Source organism: Electrophorus electricus, chromosome 20 (genome assembly GCF_013358815.1).
Source record: "Electrophorus electricus isolate fEleEle1 chromosome 20, fEleEle1.pri, whole genome shotgun sequence".
NCBI lineage: Eukaryota > Metazoa > Chordata > Actinopteri > Gymnotiformes > Gymnotidae > Electrophorus > Electrophorus electricus.
The window spans coordinates 155649-168481 of record NC_049554.1 but is presented as its reverse complement, the minus strand read 5'-3'; the positions used below and the strand labels follow the sequence as shown (position 1 = coordinate 168481).

The 12833-nt window shown below is 43.3% G+C and overlaps 1 protein-coding gene across 1 annotated transcript; it reads right to left on the bottom strand.

Moving 5' to 3' along the window:
• Window positions 1-1467: 1467 nt before the first annotated feature.
• On the bottom strand, window positions 1468-12833 carry si:ch1073-15f12.3 (laminin subunit beta-3). The gene is made up of 23 exons (XM_027032371.2): window positions 12808-12833; window positions 12667-12714; window positions 12350-12504; window positions 10715-10829; window positions 10423-10496; window positions 9972-10163; window positions 9704-9767; window positions 9413-9600; window positions 9134-9254; window positions 8577-8765; window positions 8008-8163; window positions 7675-7868; window positions 7273-7369; window positions 6138-6507; window positions 5802-5947; window positions 4626-4837; window positions 4281-4484; window positions 4005-4149; window positions 3615-3822; window positions 2935-3076; window positions 2635-2811; window positions 2142-2295; window positions 1468-1897 (listed from the first exon to the last, which is right to left on the bottom strand). The coding sequence occupies exons 2-23, from the start codon at window positions 12695-12697 to the stop codon at window positions 1758-1760; spliced, it is 3474 nt and encodes a 1157-aa protein (XP_026888172.2). The 5' UTR covers window positions 12698-12714; window positions 12808-12833; the 3' UTR covers window positions 1468-1757.

Here is a 12833-nt window from a genome sequence, read left to right as displayed (position 1 = left end):
TTGTGTTTATGTTCAGTAAATTGCTCAAGTTGTACTCAGTCATAATTGTAAGTCACTTTTGATAAAAGTGTCAGCTAAATGCCATAAATGTAATTGTATACAAGTAACTTGTAAGTCTTAAGAAATGTCAAATATTTGGGGGAAGTCATCAGATTATTCAGTGAGAACCAATTAGTAGTCCTAGACAAAGTCCACACAGGAAATATCTAAACACATTCTAGCTGGAGAGGCAATGGGGTGGTGATGTGCTGCTCCATGACACCCAGGCACAGGCTTTAATCTCATCATTAGAGTCAATCAAGTCAGGCTGGTCCAAAGGGCAGACAAGCAAGAATTCTCCTTTATGGTTGAGCAAGCATCAGCATCCAAAGAGTACAACAATGTATAACAGCGGCCAGAAATCTCAGGGCAGAAAAAAGCACAATACAATAAATGGTATAAAACAAGGTCATGCACAGAATATCAGTACAATTCTCTAATGTTCAAGTTCAAGTTTGGTTTATTTGTCACATACATAGTCATACATGTCGGTTATCTGTCACTTTCACAGTTACCAATCTATAGTCTCCCTTAGCCATTCAGCTTGCACTTCTTGTCTTCCTCTTCTTAGGGGTAAAAAATAGGAGACCACTCCAATTTTTGCTTAAATTAGCATCTCCACATGTACAGCAGCCATTCCATTCAAGTATTTGTTGAGTTCCTTCACAGACACACCTCATTCTACTTGAGATGCTGAATAGGTGATTACCTTAACAAAATCCTATTCTAATGATCAACAGTATAAAAACCACTGCTACTGTATAAGCAACAGTATAAAAACCACTGCTGTCTGTCTGCTGTATGCCCAGAGATACAACTGTGTCAGAGCACACACACACACACACACACACACACACACACACACACACACACACACACACACACACACACTGGTTATCCTATCCTCCTTTCTCTTTTAAACATGACATGAGATTGTCCTTATGTAGTTATCCATTTATGTATTAGTGAATAATTTTACTTTGATAAGACTATCATAAGGGAACTGTCATAATGACGCAGCTCCCAGTGTTTACCATGGGTGTAATTTTCGCTGGGGACTCTGTGCACATGTCCCCACCACTTTCTAATGAGGCTGATTTTGTTCCCACCAGTTTTTCAAAATGTACTCTGAGCATATTAGTGTCTTTGCTTAACCATGTATCACTGTGTTGACAGAGATTAACTGAAACGTCTGTACCCTACTAGGTGTGTTTACTTGTGCTGTGCTAGTATTCCACTGTGTGTGTGTGTGTTTCTTTGTTTGAGAGAAAAAGTATATGGGGGTATCTGCTTTGTGGAAATGGTCACCTGTTCTAAACTTTATAGTTCAGAGGTAAAATTTTGAGTTTAAACAGTTGCACCTGTAATTATTTATTCAATATAATGATTTATTATGAAATAGTAAATGAAATGCCATTTCTGAAATTATGTCTACTTTGTATAACAATAACATGCACTTAAATATCTTTATGCAAAATGAAAAAAAAAAGTTATTAAAATTTTGTACTATACAGTCCATTATCACTGTGTAGGCTCCTGTATTGTTTACAGTTTGATATATGTTTAAGAAGCACAGAGACATTGTAAGTACATGCTATGTTTACATTACAAAGTCATAGGCTGCACACAAATGTTCATTTGAAATGTTCAGGTGTGGTAGAATAAATAGACTGTGCCTATCTTATTAAATGTGAGCACCCCCTGGTGGCCATGTCTCCTTAGCCCTGGCACATTGTCAGTCTGGTTGCTTTGGTGCGGATATCAGTGAGCAGCTCCTGAACTTGAGCATCGAGACCTTCCAAACGCCCCACATTCATGAGCAGGTCTGCTGCTCCTCTCTGCAGAGACTCTTCTTTATCTGAGAGAGAGAGAGAGAGAGAGAGAGAGAGAGAGAGAGAGAGAGAGAGAGAGAGAGAGAGAGAGAGAGTGAGTGAGAGTGGGAGGGTTTGGGCAAGTAAGAGAGAAAGTATAAGGGAGAAAAGGAGAAGAAAGAAAGGAGAATCACAGAGATGAGCACATAAACAATGTGCTAGTTTATTGTCAGTGATATTTTAGTTCATTGTTTTGCCTGTCCTGAAGTTTCCTCCTGTCTCTCCTCATACCTGTGAGTTTGTGGATGGTGTCTGTGGTGTCCTGGATGAGGGCTGTGGTGTCCTGCTGCAGGGCTTGTAACCGCTTCCTTGCTGCTCCTGCACCATCACTGTCCTTAGAAGCCTGCTTCAGCTTCACCAGCTGATCCTGCAGCACTAGCAAGTCCTGCACGCGCACACACACACACACACACACACACACACACGCATACACACCATCACACTGGTTATAAAATGAAAACTCAATAATATATACATGAAAAACAATGATAAGTGATTTTATAGGGCAGTATTAGCCACGTACCTGTGGGGAGCCATTTGGTTTTGTGTTGTGCAAGCAGAGGGCCCTAGCTTTGTAAACTACTTGTGCTATATAGTCTGTTAGTGTAGCTGGTGTTTGGTGCTCAGCATGTCTTGGGTAGCTTGGACTGTGCTGCATAGTGAGTGCCGAACCAAGCTGGATATGGTATGTGTTCAGGGTCATGTTGGGTAGCGTGTGCCTCACCTGTGCTGCATTGTTAGCCTCTTCCTCTGCTCCATCTGCCTGCTTTACAGCCTCTGTGGCCAACACTCCTCCCCTCTTCGTCAGCATAATCAGACCCTCCAGCAGGGGGTGCATTGCCTCCAACAACCCTGGCAACTCCCCTACCAGCCCCTCTGCTGGTTCCAAAACCTGCTCTGACTGAGAGACCGTTCATTTCATCAGAGAGAGAGAGATCATTAAATTCAGACAGCCATTTATCTTTTTTCCATCCACATAAGCAATCTTACTAATACAGACATTTAGATGGGTAATTGTCTGTACCTTCTGCACATCCTGTTTCACACTGTCCACAATGTCCTGGCTTTCCCGCAGTTTCTCCTCCATGTCTGTGATGGTGCTCTCATTCTCATCTAGTGACGTCAGCAATGTCTCAGCATTCTCCTGCAGTTCCAAGGCCACATCCCTGCCACAAACACACAAATACATTAAAAAAAGCACAACCACCAAACAGCCAATCATCAATGGTGTTTATATTAGCTATGTAGCATCACTGATGTTGCATGTGTGTGTGTGTGTGGGGGGGCTGTAGTGTGTGGTAGCAGTGGACAAAGTATGTGAGGGCTGCAGTATGTCTGTAGGATAGTGTTTAGAGGTGTGTGAGAGCTGTAGTGTGTGTAGCAGCCTTGGGAGGGGTGTGAGAGCTATACTGTGTGTAGTAGTGTTGGTCAGTGTGTGTGAGGCATGGACAAAAATGAACCTGCTGGGGTGGTTCGTCTTGGGAGATGTGTGGGAGGGCTGTAGTGTGTGTGTGTGTGGGAGGGTTGGAGTTTGTGTGGGAGGGCTGTAGTGTGTGTGTGTGTGTGGGAGGGTTGGAGTTTGTGTGGGAGGGCTGTAGTGTGTGTGTGTGTGGGGGGCTGTAGTGTGTGTGTGTGTGGGGGGCTGTAGTGTGTGTGTGTGTGTGTGTGTGTGTGTGTGTGAGGGTTGTAGTGTGTGTGGGGTACCTGGCGTTCTCTGCATCCTGCAGTAGGTTTCGGGCCTGTTCCAGCTGTGGCCCAGCAGTATTCAGGACCCTGCTGCTGTCTGGTAGAGAGGCGGCGAGGTCCTGCATCTCCTGTAGCTTCCTCTTCAAAGCCTCTGCTGTCTCTGGCAGCCTCATACCCAACACACCCTCACACACACGCTGCACTACACCAGGATCAGAGACTGGGTCTATTCACATCCACACATATACATATAAAGATTAGTATAAAGTAGCATTTGCAACACATTGTAGGTCAGCTAGTAAAATCTACCTAATTTTTATGTACACAAATTTAGTGGTGTACATAGTTTTACTAAAGTAAAAATAATCGTTTACACAGATTCAGTGTAAATGTACATATACAATTTACCAGACAGGAAGTCCTTCAGTCTCCTTATAAAGTTCTTAGTATCCTTCATGTCATCATCCATGTCATCACGTGCGCGCTTGATTTGATTGGTCAGCTCTTCAGTGGACAGTCTGACTCGATTGGCTGAAGCCTGGGTATCCTGAATCTGTTGATCAGAAGAAGGCATAAGTGTGATAAATTCAAATGTGTGATACTCACTCACTAGCTAGGAAGCTCTTCACTGTGTAAACATGAAGATGTAAGGCTATATACAAGGGGTGTGTGTGTGTGTGTTACCTGTGAGTAAGCCTGTGTAATCTTGTCGTTGAGCTGCTGTAGTTTTGCTTTTACCTCCTCTGAGTCCTGCATAGCCCTGCTACCCTGTGGTAAAGCACCCACACAACGCTCACCCCGAATGCAGGGAGGCACTCCACCCGCAGGACAAAGTTCACCCCTACAGTCTTGGGGAGTACAGATGGACAAACGACTACTGCTGCACACCTACCAAAAGAAATAGATTTTTTTTTTTTTTAGTTAAACATTGTTAAGGTACCACAAATTACAGCTAAAGTTGGAATTAGTTAATATACAACTATGGTTATTTATATTCATGTGTTTTTGCTGATTTTGTGCTGCTCATGCCTGTACAGCTGTAGGAGTAAGGTTGGGCAGGGTTGCCAGAACTTTGCTGAGTGTCTCCAGATTGTTGGTGTTGCCTGGCTGGATGCGGTTGAGGCTTTTCATGGCATCATCTCGGATGGATGATGCCTTGTTCACAGCATCTCCCGTAGCTTCGGCCTGCCCAGCTGCATCTGTGGACTTGTTGTAGGCTTTTCTAACAGCAGCCCAGGCACCTGCAGGAACACACATTCACTCAGGAGGCTTCTCCTCTGCAGCTGACAGGTGCACTTGTGAAGACCAATCTCACACCAGTGTGCACTTTGAGAAAACAGCAACCAGATGTTACTGGGAAGATTGATATAAATGTGCATATAACTTTGGCAGTTGGACTGTGTGAGACACATCTAGCTAAAATATGAGGTCCACAGTAAGTAGTGTCTTTGCATTTTACTCAAATATGACTGGACCTTTGCTGGTCACTTAGTTAACCACACCAGGACACTGGGTCACTTCACTTTGACCAGCATAAAAATAGCAGGCAGTTTGAGTGCATTTTAATAGTTTTTTCCTGCAATTTCTAAATGTATTTTTAAAGGATTTATTATAAAATTGAAAATATCAGTATGTAAGCCCCATGGGTGTAACTTTGCTTGGAAAATGCTGGGGACAAAAATGAGCTGTCCCTCAAATTTGCATTCCCTTTAAGAAATCAAGCATGAGCACTGAAAAGAAGTTGGCACTGAAACTGAAAAGAAGATGCTCATGAAGTCTTTATGGCTGCATTTAAAAGAAGTATCAACATTATGATTTAAATAGAAAATAACTGTACAAATATATTTTACTTATTATTATTTTTTATTATTTTAAAAATGGTCTGTTTTCTGAAATGTAAATTGTGGTGCATTTATTATCTCAGCATTGTGTGACACGATAAGCTCCACTGTTTTCATATTCATGTTCATATGCTCTGTCATTAGGCATTCTATGATTAATATATGTTTTATTTCATTGAATAAAGTAAGATTCAAATTATTATTTAAGAAATTAAGCAAAGACACTAATATGCTCAGAGTACATTTTGAAAAACTGGTGGGAACAAAATCAGCCTCATTAGAAAGTGGTGGGGACATGTGCACAGAGTCCCCAGCGAAAATTACACCCATGGTAAACACTGGGAGCTGCGTGTGCTGCCTGTACCTGCATAGTTGGTCCCAGGTTTTACTTTGGCATTATATACCAGGTGGAGTTCTGAGAGCAGATTCTGCAGTTTCTCTAGTTCTCCCTGTAGGTCTGGAGTTGGACCAGTGGAATGCAGACCAAGATTTATATCTCTGACCTTAGACCTAACCCGAAGAGACAGAGAGTGTGCTGCATGTTAAAGAAGATAGACTTTCCAGAATCTTGACTGTGTAATGTGAATCAACACTAAGACTCTCAGCCTCCATCAGCAACACAACTATTTTGACATAATGCTACCACACAGAATGCATTCAGTTTAAATGTGTGTGTTCAGGTATGTGTGCTCTCACGTACCAGAGTCTCTGCAGGTGTCTTACATAGTTATCCATGAAGTTCTCGGACTGTGCAGGGAGTTTCAGGGAATCCTGCAGGTGGAGGAGCGTGAGCTCCAGCTCTCTGATGCGGCCCATGACATCTGCACCGGCGCCGTCTGTGGCAGACAGCAGGGTGCTGGCCAGGTGCCCGAAGTCCAGGGTAAGACTCTGCAGCTGGGCATCCAGGTGGACGAAACAGGAAGGGCAGGTGGGGCACTGTGGAAAGCTGGCACAGTGCCCACGGGCACAGGTGTTACAGTGAACACCGGTGACCCCCCGCTTACAGTGACACACACCTGTATCCTTATCACACCCTCCAGGGACCGTCCCTGTACTGTCACATTGGCATGCTGAAAGGGCGATGAGGAATGCAGAGAAAGATGGAGAGAAGCAACGTTAATCTGCAATACTTTGGAAAGGGCTAAATATTTAGATTTTCTTCATTGTGTAATGTCCAGTGCAAGACTCTCTTTGTACTGTCACTCTGAGAGTCACAGGGCATAGAGATAGAGGCAGACAAACAGAGGCTACACTCAGAGAGCAGTTAGCTGCTGGTCACATCATTATACATATAAATAAGTGCATGCTGTCAAACTCTCAGACAAGACAGAAAACAGGGGTGCTGTAGTCAGAAAGCCATATCAAAGTATTTGACAGGAGGACAATGCAAAAAAAAAAAAAAATGCAAACTGAACAAAAAAAAAAAAGGAAAAAGATTAGGTACAGTGCCCACGACACACAGTGGCCTACGTTCTCCACATAACACCAGTTGAAGGCACTGTTGGTATTAGCAGATAAATGGCAACTTTTTATGTTGCATATTATGGAAATTGGCATCTTTGATGTTTACTCTCTGTTGACATGGCTATAGGTATTATGCTATTGCAAAAATCAAGAAGGGAACTAACTTACGTCCATACAACAGGACGTGTTCCACTCCTTTTATAATACAATAGGAGAGACACTTTCATTAGTAAATAAGGTCATCAGTCTCAATCTCTGACTGTCTGAATGTAGCCTGAAGAACAGACGGGGGGATGGAGAAAAGAATAGAGAGAGAAAAGGGAGGCAAAGGTCTGATCAGAGGTGTGATTTGTATTGAGTGATGCTATTACGTTTGCAGCCAATTAATGGGTCTCCAAAGGTGTTGTCTGGGCAACCACCACAGGTTCGTCCACTAAACCCTTCCCGACACAGACACTGACCTGTTTGCTATAGTAATTAAAATAAAACACTGTTACTCTCCCAGAATGCACCGCATGAAAAAAACCCAATAAAAACAGTTACTGCAGTTTACCTAGTGGAGCAGGGGTTTATACTTCTAGTTTACCTGGGACCCTGGATCAGTTGGCTAAAAAAAGGGAAAGCCTAAAACTGCCCAGGGTTTTGTTCCCAGTACTGGAGTTGAAACCTCTGTAGTAGAGTATTGAGTCTACTAGAAACAGAGGACGAGAGGGTGGTATGGGTAGAGTAGCTGGTCACGGGTCAAGTTCCAGAGTGTGACAGGAAGGACCTACCTGGTCACAGGTGTGGCTGAGGGCATTATTGGGGTAGCAGTCACAGGGCTGGCAGCCCGAGGGAGAGGAGGGGTTCCATAATCCAATGGTACATCGATCACATGACAGCCCCTCCGTTTTTGGACGGCATGCACACTGTCCCGTTACGGGGTCACACATGCCATGAAGAGAGCCTGTTGTGCTGCAGGAACACTCTGAATACACACACACACACACAATGTTTAGTGCCAAATGTGTGAGCTTAATGGTACATAGTGAAGTGCACCTATAGGTAATATAGACGTGAAAGGTGTGAGGTGAGAGGTGAAGAAGTTGAGGTGCAAGGCAGCTTACTGGAGCAGCCAAGTGGGTTGGCAGTGCTGAGGCCAAAGTACCCGGGTTTACAGCGGTCACAGCGTGCACCTTCCACATTCGCCTTACAGAGACACGCCCCTGTGACTTGGTCACACTGACCTCCTTTCTCTGAACCCATGCTATCACACTGGCACCCTGCACAGTGGAACAAAGCAACACAGTGCATCAGTGAGGAGTATGCATGTTGTAAGTGTGTGTGACTCAGCTATAAATTCACTGAAGTAAGGGTGTGTGGTTATGCGCATGTGGGGTGAGGATATCTGTAGTGTGTTTTTGAGTGTGTTTGCAGGTATGTGGGTGTAAGTGAGGAGTGTGTGTGTGTGACTTACATAGGCATACACTGGACTGAGAAGTGTATGTGTGTTTGTTACTTATGTAGGCATGCAATGGAGTGAAGAGTGTGTATACATATGTATTTTATGCAGGCATACACTGGAGTGAGAAGGGTATGTGTATCTTACAGTATACTGGAGTGAGGAGTGTGTATGTGTGTGAAACTTACATAGACATGCAATAGAGTGAGGAGTGTGTATGTGTGCGTAACTTACTTAAGCATGCATCTGGGCTTTGCATGTTGCTGTGGGGATTGCGGTAATAATTTGGGATGCATTGTTCACACCGGGGTCCTGTGGTGTGGTGCTGACATCCCACACACACACCGCCACTCCGCCTGCCGCTAAGTTTGTACAGCTCACTGTCAAAACGGCATCTCTGAGCATGATTATTACACTCACATCCTGCAAGGGCAACAGACACACACACAGCCAATTTTCATGAGTTAAAAAGAGTTCCAGATCCCTAAAGTTGGTTGCGATTGCTAATGATAACCTTTATATCCAGATCTGTATATCAATAGGCCCCTGTAAGCAGGTGGTATTATTCCAGGTTAACATAGCAAACTGAACATGCTGTGTTAGTGTGGGAGCTGCAGTATAAAGGCATGTTAGTCTGGAATCTGTGGCATAAGGTGTATTTGTATGGGAGCTGCAGTGTGTGTGTGTGTGTGTGTGTGTGTGTGTGTGTGTGTGTGTGTGTGTGTGTGTGTGTGTGTGTGTGTGTGTGTGTGTGTGGGCTGTAGGGCTGTAGCAGGTGAGGTGTTGCGTACGCTTGCAGGTGTGAGGGTTGTCACGTTTTGCTGGTCTCCATGGATGGTCATTGTACAGGTCAGCACACCGTTCACAGTTCAGCCCTGCTGTATTATGCTGACATTCACACACTCCATTCACCTAAAACAAAAGCACATCCACAATCAAATGCAACCTTCTCTTTAGAACTGCTGCATGCCCACTCACAGCACTGAGACGACTCGCTTTCAAATTCTTAATGACATCCATTTAAATAGAGATGTAAAAAATCTACTACTGTTGTGTTATACGTTGGGTACCTCTGTGCTGTGTGGGTAGCTGGAGGTGGCTTTAGGCAGGCAGCGGTTGGCGTGCCCGTGGCAGAAGCAGGAGCCCATTACCTTCATCTCCTTCAGGGCATAAAACTGACTGGGGTTACGGCCAGGCGTGCGGGGAACCTCACCCAGCTGGGTGAGATTCACACGGAGACCCGTAAAAGCAGTTACCTCTGGAGGGAATATTAATCAATCAGTTAAACAATGAATCAGTCAAACAATCATTTTAATTAAGTATAATTTAATAATCTTTTGATTTGAACAGACATGGCTTGCCTTCAATTTTATATTCATCTGAGTAGTTGATTTTGGAGTATTGTTGCAGGGGGTGGAAGTAAATCTGAGGGGAAACGGGGAAACAGAAAACTCTACAATCAAGACACAAGACACTCAGCACTAACAAACAGCCTAATAGTGTCCATAACCACTGGCTCCAGGACACCACTCATCACTCCCTGTACACACAGACTCCAGCGGATAGACTGCATGTGTATTTGAGTAGGTATGTGTTTGAGTGAGAGGGAAAGAGAGAGTCTGTTCATACTTTTTGGTCCTGATAAGGGTTAGCAGAGCTGGCAGGGAGGGTGTAGCAGTAAGTAGTGCCCAGGTCAGAGGGCATCGTCATGGCAACCTTGGGGTAAGCAGATGGACAGTCGATGGCCATGTAGAGTGCTGGTTGCCAGGTCCGTCCAAAATCAGCTGTGCGCTCAATCAACAGAGCACTTGGCCGGGGGCCCTACATGCAAGAGACAATATGGCATGTAAGCTCACAGTAACCACTGTGTATTTGTGTGGGTGTGTGTAAAAATGCCCTAATTATGTAATAAAACCAGACAAAACCAGAAGTAACCTATAAAAGTATGTTTGATTTTATGAAAAATCTGTTTATTTTATTGCGCTCAATGATGAGGTTATGGTGAGCTTTGTGTGTATACATGCATGTGTGTGCATGCTTGTGTGTGAAGGGTATGCCCAGTGCTGTATGTCTCCTGTACCTTAAAGGAGAGGAGCAGTGTGTCCAGTTGAAATAGCTGCTGTAGGTCCAGCAGCAGAGAAACAGGATTTACACCTATACATACAGAGAGAAACACAAAGACAAGCTTCAATAAGCAAAATGTGAATATTTACAATTGTAAAAGTTGTAACACAGTAATTCATTACATCAAATATTTGAAACTTGACCAGAGTTGAGAAGGTGGTGCTCCATTAGTTTAGGAGCTGTTCAGTGACAGAGTGACATAGGCCACTGTGCTACTGGGCACTCCATTGTATGATCCAGCATCTCACCTTTCCTGGACTGCCACCACCTGTCAGGTCCCGCACTGCTGAGGACGTTCTGGATGGTGTGAGCATTACGTGCTGCTGGATTCCGTGAGTCACATGGGCAACACTTCATTTTCCACTATAGGGAATGAAGATTAATTTTATCAACCTGTTCGATACCAGTGGCCACACCTGACCCCCAACTCCTGGTGATTGATGACATTTGTGTATGTGTGTATGCTTGGGTCAGTATCTGTGCATGTATTGATCAGCTCGATGCTTATAGCACAGAACAATCCACAGGTCTGTCTGACCTGCAGTGTGTAAAATCACAACATTGCTGACTATGAATCAAGTTTTGTGAAATGTGTGTTTACAACATTTATATTCCCACTTGGTTAGCTGATGCAGGGTAGAGGAAGAAAGCTTCCTTCAGCTTGGACAGCTGCTATCAGTTTTAGGTTTATGGTGTCTTACACACACACACACACACACACACACACACACACACACACACACACACACACAATCACACACCCTGAGAGCTTACTAAATGCACTAACACCCAGCATCACCACATATTTGTTTTACTCTTTTTCCCAAGAGATGTATTTTCAGATTGAGTAGTGAAAGAAAGAAAGAGAGAGAGAGAGAGAGAGAGAGAGAGAGAGAGAGAGAGAGAGAGAGAGAGAGAGAGAGAAAGATTGGACCAAAGAAGCTTCTTGTCTAAAAGATTTTTGGAAACCATTTCAGTCACCTCAAATACCTTGCCTACAGCAGACTAATCAGCACGGCGGCTTGGTGGTTGGCATGTTTGCCTCTCAGTGCTATAGTTTCAGGTCTGTCCCACTATCTTGGAGGGATATCCATGTTCTCCTCATGTCTGCATAGGTCTCAGTCCAGAGGTTGTTCTGGGGTCTCAGTTTTCCACCCACAAACCAAAAACATGGAAAACCTTTTTCTTCTTGTTTTTGAAAAGCTCCTCACCATTTTAATCAAATGCTAACCAAGTGCACAGATATACTGTGCAGTCAAAATGTCTGTACTATAGTAAGTTGTTTAGAATAGACTTAATAAAATTCCTTATTTCACAGTTAAAACTCATTGTTCAGCATTTTGTATTCCACTCATAAAACATAATTAAAAATCTATATTCAGTTTTGCACTGATAAAATAATTAATTATTATTATGTATTTCATATGACAAAGATAGAAATCTTGTTTCTCTGCTGATTCAGAGAAAGTGGTGTCCCATGTATCAGTGTGAGTGCACAGTTAGTCATATCCCCAGGCCAGGTTCAGCTAGTCAGAGAACCATCATTGTAAAATACTTGTATGACAGCAGGCTACTCTCTGTCTTTTTCTACATGTCTTAATCCTGTAACCTCTAAGCAGACCAAAGAAAGAAAATTTCCACATATGGCACAAATCCAGACAGTTTCTTAAGAATGTGACCTCATCTGCAATAATAGCTCAACAGCACACAAACCCTGCTGACCCAGTCATTGTTTCTTATGGCATGTGTTTTAATGGTGCTGTAATAAACCGTGTAAGAATTATTTTTAAAAATCTAACATAATCTGACAATGTCAAATTAACATGGATATTTTATCAGACAACAAGAAAACCAATTCCACAGAGTAAGGTTTGAGTTTTTACCTGTTCAAATGGTGTGCAGAATACTTCTGTTCCAATGAGGCCACAGGTGGAAGATGCACTGAGCTGCTGTTCTCTCCCATGAAGCAGGTCTCCAATGGGTGGGTAACATGCGCCCCGCACACAGTCCTGCTGTGTCTGTGACATAGCAGCCACCACTGGAAGACAGAGACAGCAGGTCAGGAAGAACGAGAGAGAGACAGCGATCAGGAGAAAAAAGACAGCCAGTTAGGAAGAGAGAAAGACAGTAATCAGGAGTGAGAGTTTGAAAATGTTGGTCTGAGTAATATAATCTATCCATTTCAGCAGTGAACACATACCTGCTAACTGCAGAAAAATCCACACCTTCATTACAAGTCCTTTAAGATCTAAAATAAAAAAAATATATATTATTATTTCATAAATTTGGGATGTGCAGCTTTTCAGCAGGTAAAGCTAATGACTACATGAAGCACCCTTACCTGATTTACTGTTGTAGTTTTGCTGA